The 14,571-nt window shown below is 35.1% G+C and overlaps 1 protein-coding gene across 6 annotated transcripts in view; it reads left to right on the top strand.

Annotated features, from left to right (window-relative positions):
• The window catches only part of LOC135220511 (serine-rich adhesin for platelets-like), a 297,079-nt gene extending 283,092 nt beyond the window's left edge, over window positions 1-13,987 (top strand). For 3 of the 6 annotated variants that reach the window (XM_064257662.1, XM_064257664.1, XM_064257663.1), the window contains 3 exons: window positions 5,723-5,775; window positions 10,390-11,305; window positions 11,484-13,987. In XM_064257662.1, the coding sequence (XP_064113732.1) occupies window positions 5,723-5,775; window positions 10,390-11,305; window positions 11,484-11,611 (1,097 nt within the window). In that variant the 3' untranslated portion in view covers window positions 11,612-13,987. Of the gene's footprint in view, window positions 1-5,722; window positions 5,776-6,342; window positions 6,471-10,389; window positions 11,306-11,483 lie in introns of those variants that run through there. The other 3 variants (XR_010315717.1, XR_010315719.1, XR_010315718.1) reach the window with 2 other exon arrangements.
• Window positions 13,988-14,571: the final 584 nt, after the last annotated feature.

A 14,571-nucleotide genomic window follows, 5' to 3' on the forward strand; every position in this document is an offset into this window, starting at 1 on the left:
CGGCTGTAGAAGACAGCATGAGGTAACATTTCTGTCACTGCTCTACAAGAAAAGCATTTTGCTCGCAGGAAATACTGGATAGTCTCCAATAATGAAGGGATAGGGACCCTACCAACTGGTGAAATCTCTATGTGTAATCGGCATAGAAGGTTGTGCCAAGGTGGTATTTCTCTTTGTGCCTCTGTCAGTAAGGCTAGAAGATCAAGGTACCATTCTGCATGTGGCCTTAAGATAAGGGATCTACAATTGTCATTCTCAGGTTCTGAGAAATCATCATTATGTTAATTGGTGGATTAAGGAAAAGGGTGCTAGGGCGTAAACATCCAGATTGTCCCAGTGATAATGAAGGCTTCCTTCGCCATGGTCTAGGGATCTGGAACGACCAAACAAAATACCTCTAGTTTTTTGTTGTCTGGTTGCAAAGAGGTCTACTGATGGCCTTCCCCCAAAGATGAAATAGCCTTTCTGCCACTCCCTGATGCAGAGACCACTCTGTTCCTAAGAATTGACCCCTGCAACTCAGCTTGTCTGCCACTACGTTCTTCTTGCTTGGAATATATCAGATTAAAAGAACCATCTAGTGAGAGACTGCCCACTAGCTCCCTCTGTTTGTTGACATAAGCTACCACAATAGTTTTGTTGGGCAGTAGTACCATGGAGTGCCCTGTCATCCTTTCTTGAAATTCCTGAAGAGCTAGGAAGGCTGCTTTCAGCTCCAGGATGTTGATAAGAACCTGGAAGTTTCCAGTAGAAAGCTTCCAGAATCTTCTAGAACAATGTTTGCTGTTGCAGTCAAAACACTTAAGTGGACCCTATGGGAAGCACTGATTTTCTGGAGTATCGCATGAAGGCTCAAAAGGAAATTTTGCCGGGCTCCAATATGTTACTTCCCAATGTAACCCCCCTATTACATTCTATGCCCTTCTATAGGGACCTTTTTGAAAAGTCTGTTTGCTCAACTCATTGAACAAGCCTGAAAACAGAGCTGTACTATATGCTCTTCTTGGAATAGGGGAATCTGGAGAGCAATGGATTCGCCATTTTCCTCTTGATAAACCAAAGAAAGCCATACAAGCCTCCTCAAGGATCCTTTCAACAAAAGAGGGAACAACAGCAGCAACAGCACCCCCTTTGAAGTGTACAAAGACACTCCAACTTGGGAAAAGGAAAAACAACTCCTTGAATGCCTATTCAAGGCAAGAGAAGAAGAGGTGGAGCTCAGTAGCTCTTGTATGGTTGGGAGTTGTCTTGTACAGCACCACATGCAATGACGACACAGTATTATCTTCAGCAGGCTAGGATGGAAATACCTGTGCTATGTTAATCTTTGCAAGATGGATCTACCCATCTCCCCCATGTCAATCTCATTACAATTGCTCCATGGTATCTTGTACACTCTTGTAAACTCTGGCATCCCCTCCTAATTTATTAATTTATTTGAGTGTACATTAATGAGCACTTCTGATGGAAAATTAAAGGATCATTAGACCTGAGGTGTTCTGTAGCTTTTTGGATGTTTTCAGAGTATGGAAGTTTTTGTTGTTTAAACCTATTTGTCTGTTGTGTGTAGGACCTCTGTAGAATATTTTATTTGCATTATTGGTAATAACGTTTTTGATAATTTACGGTGGGTAGAGCAGTTGCATTAGGTGTTGGCAAATCATGTTGAATTCTTTGTCTACGTACCCATTTGAACGTATTCTAAGCCCCCTGGGAATAGGTTTTACCTGACCATGGTCTTTATGAAGACATCGGCATAGCTTAAGAAATGGGTTTCCTGTAGTATACGTACTGTGAAAACTTATCTGTTCTGTTCTCTTATGATTAGCACATCTAGGAATGGCAATTTTCTGTCCTATTCCCATTCTGTTTTAAATTCTATGGTTGGCACTGTTAAATTTAGTCTGTTGAAAAATTCATTGAAATCTCCCCAGGTATTATCCCAGTAAGTAAAAATATCTACCTATCTAAGCCTGATCATATTGCGGGGTTTGATGGATGACAAAATTTCTGTTTCGAAATAATCCATGTACAGGTTTGCTAGAAGGGAGAATAAGGGACTGCCCATATCTACAGCCAAATTTCTGTTTGTAAAAATTACCATCGAAAGAAAACACATTGTTAGTTACACAGAGGTTGATTAAAACTGTTTTTTAATGCCAAGAGGAAATGTTCTTCATATGGTTGTAACTTCCCATTTAGAAAGGGCAACATGTTGATGATTGGGACTTTGGTAAATAATGGCTTGAAATCTAGGCTGAGCAATTTGATGTTATTTGAGGTGATATTTAAACTGTTAAATTTTTGTATAAAATCCTCTACGTGTGTAATGTAGGAGGAACCTCATCCTCCCACGTTAAACATGCAGAGGATTTTATAAAAAAATTTAAGTTTAAGTATATCCCCTCAAATAACATCAAATTGCTCAGCCTAGACGTCAAGTCATTATTTACCAAAAGTCCTGATCACCTTGGAAGTTACAACCATATGAAAACATTTTCCTCTTGGCATTGTTAAAACATTAAAACTAATCAACCTCTGTGTAACTAACAAATTGTTTTCTTTCAATGATAATTTTATCAAATAAAAATTTGGCTGTAGCATAGGCAGTCCCCCAACCACCCTTTCTAGCAAACCTATACATGGAATATTTTGAAAAAGAAATTTTTTCATCCATCAAACTCCGCAATATGATCTGGCTTAGATACATAGATGATGATATACTTACTGGGGTAATACCTTTGGAGATTTCAACAAATTTTCAATAAATTCGTTAGTTCCAACCATAAAATTTCAAACAGAATGAGAAAGGACTGAAAATTGCCATTCCTAGATGTGCTAATCATAAGATAACTGAACATATATGCTTTCACAGTATTCAGAAACCCATTTTGCTTCTTTTGTCTAGTGTTCATTTCTTAAGCTACAACGATGTCTCCATTAAGATCATGGTCGGGTGCAACCTATTCCTCAGCGGGATTAGATGATGTTCAAATGGGTATGTAGATAAGGAATTCAACATGATCCGCCAACACCTAATGCAACTGCTCTACCCACCATACATTATCAAAAAGGTTATTAATAAAGCAAATACATACAATATACTACAGAGGTCCCACCCACAACAGACAAATAGATTTTAACAATAAAATAAAACTTCCATACAATGAAAACATCCAAAAAGCTACAGAACACCGTAAGTCTAATAATCCTTAAATTTTCCGTTACCCCAAATCCATTGGGAGTTCGCTCATTAAAATTAAAATATACTTAAATAGATGAGGAGAAAAAGCCAGAGTTTACAAGATACTGTACAGCAATTGTAATGAGATTTACATGGGGGAGATGGGTATATCCATCTTGCAAAGATTAACAGAGCACAGATCAGTGCAATATGCTTTAGAGAGCGTGGGGATTTTCCTGCATATTAGGAATAAAGGCCATACTATAAACGAGTGCAGCAGAGCTGGTTTTCAAAAGTTGGTGTTCCAGAAAATATGGCCACTCGACGTGTCGCCAGACAGGAGTTAATGAGGCCAAAAAACACCAGGGAATACTAGTTTTAATTTCCTTCCTTCCTGTGTCAATGGTCACCTGCATACCAACAGAGACTTACTGCTACACCTACACATGCTTTGAATATACAATGCCTCCTCGACTTATGCTGCCACCAACGTATGGCGAATAGATCTTACAGGGCTTTTTCAGCACTGTTTACAACATTTTACGGTGCCATTGAGCATCAAGTTAACGGCACTTACAGCGTTTTAACATCAAGTTACAGTGCCATAACTTGAGGTATAGCCCTGTGAGCAATGTTAAAGTGCCGTTGACAGTGAAAAACTGACTTACAGGAGAAATCAACTTAAAGCAGAAATGTTATATAGAAATATCTTCTGTACCAATTTTACCAAAAAAGGCAACCAATAGAAAAAAAGATAACCTTTTTCCCACAAACATCTTAAATGTCGAAAATTTATCATTAGATGAAAATTTAAACAAAATTTAGCAAAGTTTCATTATTCTATATGAACTATGTGTTAGTTCTCTCTTGTGTTTTCTTGGCATTATCATAGGAATATGGCATAGAGGATTTCCAAGATTAAAATTTATGTAATTAAGAGTTTCCAAAGGGCTACTGACTTTAATTTACGAGGAAAATCTTTATGTGCTTTTACTCTTCATAAAAGTTTTTAAACTCTTAAACAGCTTTCATTGAAGAACTTGGAAGTATATTTTATCAGTTTGCATTATGTCTTTGCAACCAACTTTTTTGACTTTCAATCAGTTCTCCATTGGTACCTCCACATACTTTAATCAAGGAATGTTTTTATTACTCTTACTTTCCAGCCGTTCATTAGAAGGCAACTTTCAGAGAATTATTTTTCTCGTAGAAGAAGACTGCACTGAGATCCTATTTGTATATCCTGAATGCAAGGATTTTCTTCTCTGTCTGAGTCAAATATGTCATTTAATGTCCAAGAATCATGTAGTTCTAGGTTATCTGATACTTAAGCAGCCACAGCTGTATGAAGCTTTCCTTTGCATGATATTTTCTTGTTTTTTTTAGAACTTGGACACTTCAGTTTTCTTGCCTTTTTCATACAGCTATGCATAATTACTGGAGGTTACAATTTTTTGGTTGGGCCAAGTACTGCATTAGTGCCAAGTATGTACTCCATCAGTAGCATTTATATGGGGAATTTCAGCACTGCTTAAAGGATAGGCAGGTTGAATCAGGTGCTCAAGAAGTGGTAGAACACATTATGATGAATGGCTTCATGGTTGCTAACCACAAGTGATTTGCTTTTCAGGGTAGAATATGGTTATTTTAGTACAGTATTGTCTTCATTCTTTTAGTCGAGACTTATGGAAATAAGTAATACAGTATTATTATGTGTATGTACTCGGTAAGAGTTTGTTACTCTGGATTAAAATGATTTCATTTTTAGTGGTCTTTGACTTTGATTTGGTAGACAAAGTGTAATCTTAATAATGTTCACTTAAGAATGAATATTTCTTAGATGGCACAACAAGCAAAACGGGAGTTCATGTCACAGTTACACGTCCGCTTGAGCACTGTAGTAGCAGTTTTGTGTGTTATTGCTTCCTATTATTATATGTAATCAAAGCTTATATCTTGCATCTGATTTCTGAAGCAAACTTATTCTGTCTCTTTTGGATTTGCTGTTGTGAACTGTAATCCATCAAACTGTTCTTTATCAGCCCCATCAGCGTGCACCAGTGTATTTCAGCCTTTGCTGGGTCATTTGCCATTTTAACTTATGCTGCAGGAGTTAGTAGCTTTCCATGGACATGGGTTAATAAAGGTCTTTGTTGAACAGCTTTTTAGTCACAGATAAGGAAGAGTATTCCCTAATAAACAGCCATTTTTTCTTTAATTTTAGCCAAGCTTGCATATTTGATTCTGGCATTTGTTAGCATTTACCTTATCATTAAAATCAGTTTTATTCCTTGTGAGCGCTTGTAAAGCTGAATAAGTAAGTTTCTTGGATTGTTCGCTGTCAGGACTATTGTTACCCTTACTATGAAACACCGGTTAAAAAGTGGAATTTATAGAAATATCCGTGTTGAGCCAGTTTATAAGTAAATATTGTAATGTCTAACTTATGAGTGAAATTATCCCATCCCCAGTATCAAATTAAGTTAAATTTCAGCTTATATTTTTTTTTATCATCATAACATTTCATTTCTTTTCCAGGTGCAAACAGTACTTCAGAAAACTATAGGCAAACAATGCTAACTGCTAAGCAGGTGAGATATTTTCATGGGTAGTAGTAATCTTTTTCACAAACCCCATTCTGAAACATTACTCTTTTCTATATATGTACTATAAAGAGGATATGTGACCTTTAAAGCATGTTCGAAATTCTTTGCTGTCATGAGTTTGGTTAGACCTAATCACTATGAAGTATGCTTCAGCCCAGTAGTAATTTTTCAGAATAAGGGTTCACTGCCTTTGGATGCATAAGTTTACCAATACATACAGTACAGCTTGTTAAGTTTTAAATGCAGATTAAAATCATTTGAAAATTATACTTCTCAGACAGTCAATTTCCTTCTAATTTTTCATTCAGTCACACAATTTATGATTGAAGTATTGTTTGATTTTTTAAAAATTCAGTACTAGTACTTTTTTATAATGCATCTGCACAGGCTGGTTAGAGGCTATGGGATAAATGATCATTGAGTTCCTTTTTATTAATTAAGATGAATATTTTAGTTACCAAGACCTAATTTAAAAAAAAATAGTCATTTGAGAAAGATTTGTATGTTCTAATTAGAGTTGTCGAGACATACGAACTCTCTTGTCCTATGCAGGAAGGGCTGAAATATCACTTCTACTAGTCCTGACTGTGATGTTTGGCTGGCGCTGGCTAGAATTTCCTGCTTTTCATCTAATACTACATGAACATACACCACTGTGTATGTGCCAGCCAGGCAGCCTAGTAGGGTTTTCTGTGAACTCTTCATGTTGATCATACTACTAACAAACTTTATGAGAGACTACATATTGCAGATGTATAGTTGGTGGTTCCCATTATTTTTTAATACAGAATGTAACAGTTTTATGTGATTCCACTCTGAATTTTATCAACTCTTGCCTAACAAAGAAGTACAGTATTATGTGAGAAATGTCAGATTGTCCTTTTGTTTCCAGAAATACACAAAACATTCATTATTTCTTCCTGGCAGGCTAGGTTTATTTATTGAGCCATATCAAAGAGACAGTTAGTTTACTGTAAAGCAACAACACTTCACGATAATAGATTTCCTCTCCATTATAGAACTTTGTTTGATAAGAGAGTGTATGCTATCAAGTTAGTTCAGTTAAACTAGGTTTCTTACCTAAACTAATTTAAATGAGACTGCCAAGAATAAATACTAGTATTTAGCAGTGCATAAGCAAAGAAAATTGTGGGTGGATGTTGCCTTTGTGAATGCTCTTTGTCTTTGGAGGGCTTTTGCTGTGATAAATAACTGCATTGCATGCACATCTCCCTATTGTGCTGTAAAGGGCAGCTTTATATTGTATATCCTCTTGTGAGCACTGTCCAGTACAGTATCCTTATTGGTCACCTCATGACTCCTTTGTTACATTTTTACATTAATCATTTATTTTGTGTGTAATTTGTTATAAAATTTGCACAAATAAAGGCTAGTAAGTACTGTACTTTACAATGTTATTCAAATCATGTGACAACTGTTCAAAGCGTTTTAATTATGGGAAATCATTGTCTGGAGTAGCTTATCTTAAGGTAAATTTTACCATTTTCAAGGCTTAGCTAGATTAAACTTTAGAAGATCCGCATGTTTTTAAAGTATAAACCGTATCCAGTAGCAAAGATTCAGTGAAAGGAGAGAAAGAAGGAACCTGATACTGTAGCAACTTGAAAACAAAGGCCACAATTATAGATGAACCATGCAAGCAGCAGTGACTTTCTTTGGCTGCTCTAATTTATTTTGCTGCAGAATGAAATGGGTTCAAATTTCATTTTAGTGCTGTTTAGAACTATGTACTTGGCAAGGCTTAAGAGACCAACTGATCAAGTTAGCAAAAGGCTCCTTTTTAAATAACGAGTTGATATTTGTGGAGATTTTATTCAATTTTATAAATACTTTACAAAGGAGGCTGTCTTCCTATAAAGGATGGTCCTACTGTAAACCATGAAATAAAAAAAAAAATTGGAGAGCAGACCACAGAGTAACCACTACTCAATCTAGTAAAACCTGCATACACAGCCTTGGAAACTTACCAATAACTAACGTGTACCTCTGATTAGAAAGCCTAACTTTTGAAAATAGATTTATGCCTTGTCCTAAGGAAAACCCAAGTTCTCAGACTTTAAGATAATGAGAATTAATCCCAAGAGCTTCAAGTTTTTAAGTCAACTACCTTGTTTAAGAATATCAGTGGTTTTATATTTCTCTGAGGGAACCGAATTAATCATAGGAGGTTTGCAAGTCTACTCGTCGCTCATCTTTTAGATACCATAATTGTTTCACTGACCTGATCAAAATTTTTGCCTTCAAATATTTCATATGAACATGCAACATATAATGCAGATAGATGGCATTACTTAAGTTACATTTTACATTTTATCTGACTGACCCTGCGTTTTAGAATTTTAAGCAAATAAGGAGTCATGCAGCAGCAGCCTCCTAATTTTTGCTTCGAATAGACCTACCCATGGAAGCATAAACGAGTACAATACTTGATCTGATGAAAGAATAACTGGTCTCTAAACCTGTTCCTTAATGTGGTTATACTAATGTAAGAGGGTGCATAGGATAAGATCGTTTCATGGTGGTTCCCAGGAATTTACCAGAGAAAAAAAAAACACACACACATACACTAGACTTTATTAAAAAAAATGACTGCTTAGGAACATAATAATTTTGTTAAGTGAGAAATCTTTGCCTTCAGCAAGATGTCTCTCTGTTGATTCCAATTTGGGCATTCAATGAGTAAGTGCTGGACAGTTATGGAAAGTTGGCATCTGTTAAGAGGGTGCAAACATATAATACACACCAATAATATGTAGGTCCACTTTTGAGGCCCTTGTTCATGTAATTGCTGAACTCAAGCTGACCCGATGGAAAGTCCGTTGTTCAGGCGCTGAATCACTATTGTAATGAAGTTTACAAGAGCTCATGTTTCTTGAGGCTTTTGCCATTATGTCTGAAAGATGAGCATTCTTGTCAGTTATGAATCAGGGTAAACGGAGGTGTTGGTGTTTATACCTAAGCAGAGTGACAGCTGGGATGGAATCCATAACACAGAATTACTCAGTCTGTGCACAACAAGAGAATCCACTTAAGGTGGTGCTGAGGATTGGGCTTCCCTGAAAGACCAATGAGTAAAACTGAAAAGATGCCTTTTCTAAAGTGAAAGTATTTTTGTCATTAGATGAATGAAGATAAATTTTAAAGATCAACCAAGTTTTAGAAGATTTCCTGATGAACAGAAAAAACTATCTCCATTCTGAACAGGGTCTGTGTATTTTTGACTATTCTTTCACAAATGGATTTTTTTATATATGACAGAAGGAACTGCCAAAATCAGTGAAGAAAGAGTTAGATTATGTAGACAAAAATTGAAATTTTGTTTTCTACCTAACAAGTAGGATAGTAAAAGCAGAACATTCTCTGTACATTATGGAAGGATTGTTTTCTGAGATGAAGAAATGGCTTCAAAGGAAAGTTGATGCAACTCTATTAGTCTTTTAAATGAAGACAAACTGAAATTGTCCCCCACTGCCCCCCCCCACAAAAAAAAAAAAAAAAAAAAAAAAAAAATTAAAATGGGAATGTAACAGATATAATTCTTTTACTAAATTATTGATCCAAGAAGACTTCCTGTTAACATAAGGAAAGCAAATTTTTATTATATGTATAGTAATGCAATTAGATCACCAAGTCACATTTGTATAGTACAGTAGTACTACCTTAGAAATTAGAGCTTACGGTAAAAAGGTCAGATAGCCCCATAAATTTTAATGTAGTACGTATTAGCTATTTGACCCTCTTGTAAGTATGTCCTCAACACATGCATAGATATTGATTATTTATATGTACGTACTCTTCAAAAATATATTGTAAGCACACCAATATCAAACAAGATCATCGTTTAGCTGTGCAGTTTAGGCATTTATATTTTCTGTAGACTGTAGTCACTTACAACATAAAATCAATGCTTCCTTCAGAGTTAAGTTTTTCCTGATGACCTTCATAAACAATGACTGTAATAGCTCCTACTTTCTATGTCTTGTTAGGAACTCATAGCTGCTTTTGTTGAAAAATATCTTTTAAATATTTTCCTTAATATGGTTTTCTAAAAATCTTGTACATAGTATTTCCAAAAATCTTGTACATAGTATATTAATGCTCAAATTAAGATGTGTGAAAGCCCCACCTACCACAGCCCACAACAGTCATATTACCAAAGGTATTTTCGGCAACACTCAAGTCTCAGCTACGCCGATTTCTGCTATTTTAGATATTTTATTTTTTATAAGTTTCCAGCATCTTCAACTGCTCATTTAAATTTCCAGTTTTCATTTAAAAATAAGTCTTTTGGCCTGCCTTATGACTTCAGAAATGACTTACTAGTCTAGTTAAACTGCATTAGAATAAAAATATACAATAATAATTAATGCAATGACAGCATTAAATTGTGTGCATGTTGTTTTAATTGTATATTTGACATTTAAAAGCTTATTTTTATATTCAGTTTTTTTTTATTTTAGTTTTTTTCCTATAACACTAATTATATGATACTGATTTTGTGCACTATTATGAAAAATATGAAAATATTAAGATTGGTTTTCAGTACTTTTTTGTAATAGAAGGCTTTTTCTTCAACAGAGTTGGACAGTATGTGATGATGATCTTCCACCTGCCATACCAGCAAAAACAGCAGCTGCATATCAGTACTCAGACCCACCACCAATTATGCCACATAATTACATCTCACCTCCTGCTCCACCATGTCACCACACACCTTATGTACAACCACCTCCACCTAAACCAGTGTTATCCAAGTCAGCATCTTCAGCTCATCATCAAACATGTCAGCAACCTTCACAGAACCCATTGTCTTCAGCATCATCATCATCGTCTTCACCTTACCAATCACCACCAGGCCCATCACAAAACACAGCACCACGAGATTCAGCCACAAACCCTATTCAATCAGTGCCAGACACAGTACCTATTCAGAGACCATCACCAAATAGCAATGAGAATAACGTAATATCTAATGTTACTGCTGTAAATAATCAAGATAAAAATGAGGAAGCTGTAGTTTTAGAAAGCAGTACTGATACCTCAGATGATGAGGGTATTTTTCATAAGTTTACAAAGCCCAACCTTTTCAAAAAATGGAGGACTAATGTAAACAAGCAGGTAGTGCCCCAAATACCATCATCTCCTAAATCTGCCTTTTCTCCTCCAACTCCCAAGGAAGTGAAAGAAGAAAAGGACTTCCGATCAAAGGAGCAACAAAAAGAAATTATATCATCATCAACTTCTCCAAAACCCTTAGTGAAAGCTCTTGGCAAACTAAAAATTAATTCAAAGTCAGTTGCTGCTAATTTTAAGTCTTATTTGAGTCAACGAGGGGAAAAATCCGACAATGAAAGTGGAAACTCCGGAAATTCTACTAATGGCCCAGCAGGCAATATAACACCAAACTCTCCTACTTCTGGTACTCGGAACATTCAGAAGAGTGCAAGCTCAGGGTCAAACATCAATGTTTTCTCCCAAGTAGTACAAGACTACAGTAAGTATCAGTTTAATTTCGTACAATGTATTGTAACTTTTAAGCTGAAATTGCAGCACAATATAGATCGCTGCACTCAAAATTTTTTATATGTAGTAATATATGCCAAATATATTTCCAATTATCAATCCTGTAGAGGTAAAACAGTCTTGAAAAAAAAAATGATTTTTTCTTTCAGAATACCCAACTCCTATACCAAAGAAGCCGGCTGGTCCTCGGGACATGCCAGCAAACATAAGAGGCTCCACCCCAAGCAACCCACAGGTCAAGGTTAAAACTGGACGTCCCAGACAGCAATACTTATAAGAAGTGCCCTATAACATTTATATAAAATGATGTGCTGTATGTGCCTGAAATACATTAATTTCAGGTCAGTTATATTTGTTACACTGTAATTGCCTAAGGTCAATGCTCGTTTAAAATGCATATCATCATAATGAAAGTCTATATCAAAGCTTTAAGTAAGTAACGTGTCTTGAAGGTGATCTTGAAGATTTATATAACAGAAGATAAAAATATTTAAGACTACCTTTATGACAAATGTTACTCGATGTCAGACAGGTGGTCTTTAATGTTTCTGTAGCGAGGTAAAAAATTAATTTTATTTAAATGAAAATTTATTCAGTATGTATACCAGGAACTGTATTTCTCAAAACCAAGAAAACATTTGCATTGGCAAACTTCTAAGCACCAAGCATTTCAAGGCTCTTGATTTTTAGGACAGACCTGACCAGTATTTAATACCTAGCTCATTATTTTGCAATTTCTGTGCAGCATATACTGAAATCCCATACCCAAATTATTTTGACTGATGAACTAGGCTATTGATTTCCTCACAGTTTTGAGTCCCAGAATTTATCAAAGTATCAGGTTCAAGTCCTAGTTCAAGTTCACCATATCAGTGATAATTTAATAGGGTATACAATACTATCAGTATAATTTAAGGAAAAAAATCATTTTATCACATACAGTCGTGATTACTTGTAGTTAGTAATTATCGGTAACACCATACATAATTTTGGTGTATGGGGAAGTTTTATCAGTGCATTGTAACTGCATGCAGGAGGATAATGCTATTGCAGTTCTGTTATTGCCCTAGCACAGTTGTGTGCAAATATTCAGAAACTTAAAGTTTTATGTCAGTAGTATTACTACAGTTTGGTGAGCGTTTTTGTACAATCATTATCATTGCCCTTAAATACTGTCGTTATTACCCTTACAATTTTCCCCACCGAACTATTGATAAATAGTTTTGACAACATTATCCAGAAAATTTTCTTTTATAAATGAAAAATAGAACAACAAAATTTTAGTGTACAAGTACTTTCAAGCCTCCTTTAATAATCCATATAAGAATACAGTATGCATGGAGGCGAGTGCTTTTTTTAATGTCAAATTTTTCATAGGTAACTAAGGTGCTCAAGTTTGCTGTGCTACATAAAATGAATTCAGTAACACATTGGTAATTTAACCGCATAGGAATTTCCTTTGAACTTTTTTTTTTGTTTTGTCCTTGGATAAAATGTAAAAAGTCCACTATCCTTTATATAAAAATGTAATTATGTGATTATTGCTTATAGTACTGTATAATCGTCATCATGAGAGCACTGCCCTGTAAATAATGATTTGTTTATATATTTAATTCTTTAAATTTAAGAATTCTTGACAGTTGTAAATTCACTTTTTCCACTATGCATTGATGCTTTGATATGCAATTGTCAATTGTTGGCAAACAATGTACCTGTGGTCATTACTGTATATGGCAGTTCATATAATTAAGAGACTATGAAAGGTTCAGTTTGCCAGTACTTGTACATTGTATTCATTATTCTTTCACTTGCACATTTTACTATTTCACATATGTTTTTGATGAAGATGGTATGTAATGAAGACATCTCTTTCAGCATCTCTGTATCACAGAAAAGTCTAATACTGAGTGATTCTCATAATTGTGTCTGTGCATTTAGGACATGTGAACTTCTGTTTTGATCACTAAATGTAGCAAAATTTTGTGCATTTCTTTTCATATCTAGAGAAAATTGACTACTCGGTACAAGAACATTTGACTTGTCATTGTGTTTGTGACATGGATCAGCTTGCCAGTACTGTACCATACATATATTTGCCACAGTGTTCGTTATTGTTTCATGGCAGAGTTTTAAGGCACAGATTGTACGAAAAATGTTTGGGATTAAATGTGAGGCTTTGTCACCCAAATTCAAGCATGAAAACAAAGCAAATATAAGCAATGGTTGTTATTCCCAAAATGTAAGTCAGTATTATTGCTAGTATCTAAAAGTTAATGAACTGACAGTATTATCATCTACATCCTCAACTTGCACTGGAAATTTATTGTTTAAACAAACTGTTATAAAAAATATTGCAATGCGTAGTGCAGGTATGTAAGTACATATAAATTTTATATTAGCGCTTTCTTACTATAATGTAATACATATAGGATAATTGTTATTTAATATCAGGTTTTGAATCTTAAATACAATTTGAGGTCAAATGTGCCTTTTGTACAGATACTAGTATTTTAATGACAAAATCAATTTTCTCAGAAAAAAGTTGTAATTATAATATACTTGTGTGATATCTCACTGACTACCATGTAAATATATAATTGTAATAATTAACAATTGTTGTACAATTTATGTTATAAAGTGCTTTCTTGTGATACACATTTGTTTAATGTTTACCCATACTGGTATTAATCCGTATTCATATTGTATACGTAATGAGACGTAAGGCAAGACAGACTACGTATCTTAATTACAGCTACCAACTATCCTTAGTGGAACTGCATAATCATCAGCAAAGGCCAGACCATGCACCCCGACAGAAACTTGTTCTAGTAGACCGTAGACAGCTACATTAACATGTGTTCTACTAAGGACGGTTCCCTGAGGTCCTTCTTCTTGAGGGTAAGCAGAAGAAATGTAAGAGCCCACTCTTACTTTTAGGTAACGTTCCAACAAAAAATCTTTAAAACAATAGAACATATTACCCACAATACCCCAATCAACAAGTTGCATAAGGATACCCCCTCGCCAGGTAGTATCATAGGCTTTTTCTAGGTCAAAGAACACTGCAATAGTCTGGTTTTGTATGACAAAAGCATTCTGTATCTCCTGAGTAAGGAGCATCAAAGGGTCAGAAGTACTTCTATTTTTCCTAAAGCCAAACTTTTATCTAACTGTCTGTTAGATGAAAGATTCTTTGACTCCAAATACCACACAAGTCGAGCATTGACTATCCTCTCA

Source organism: Macrobrachium nipponense, chromosome 2 (assembly GCF_015104395.2).
Source record: "Macrobrachium nipponense isolate FS-2020 chromosome 2, ASM1510439v2, whole genome shotgun sequence".
Classification (NCBI taxonomy): Eukaryota; Metazoa; Arthropoda; class Malacostraca; order Decapoda; family Palaemonidae; genus Macrobrachium; species Macrobrachium nipponense.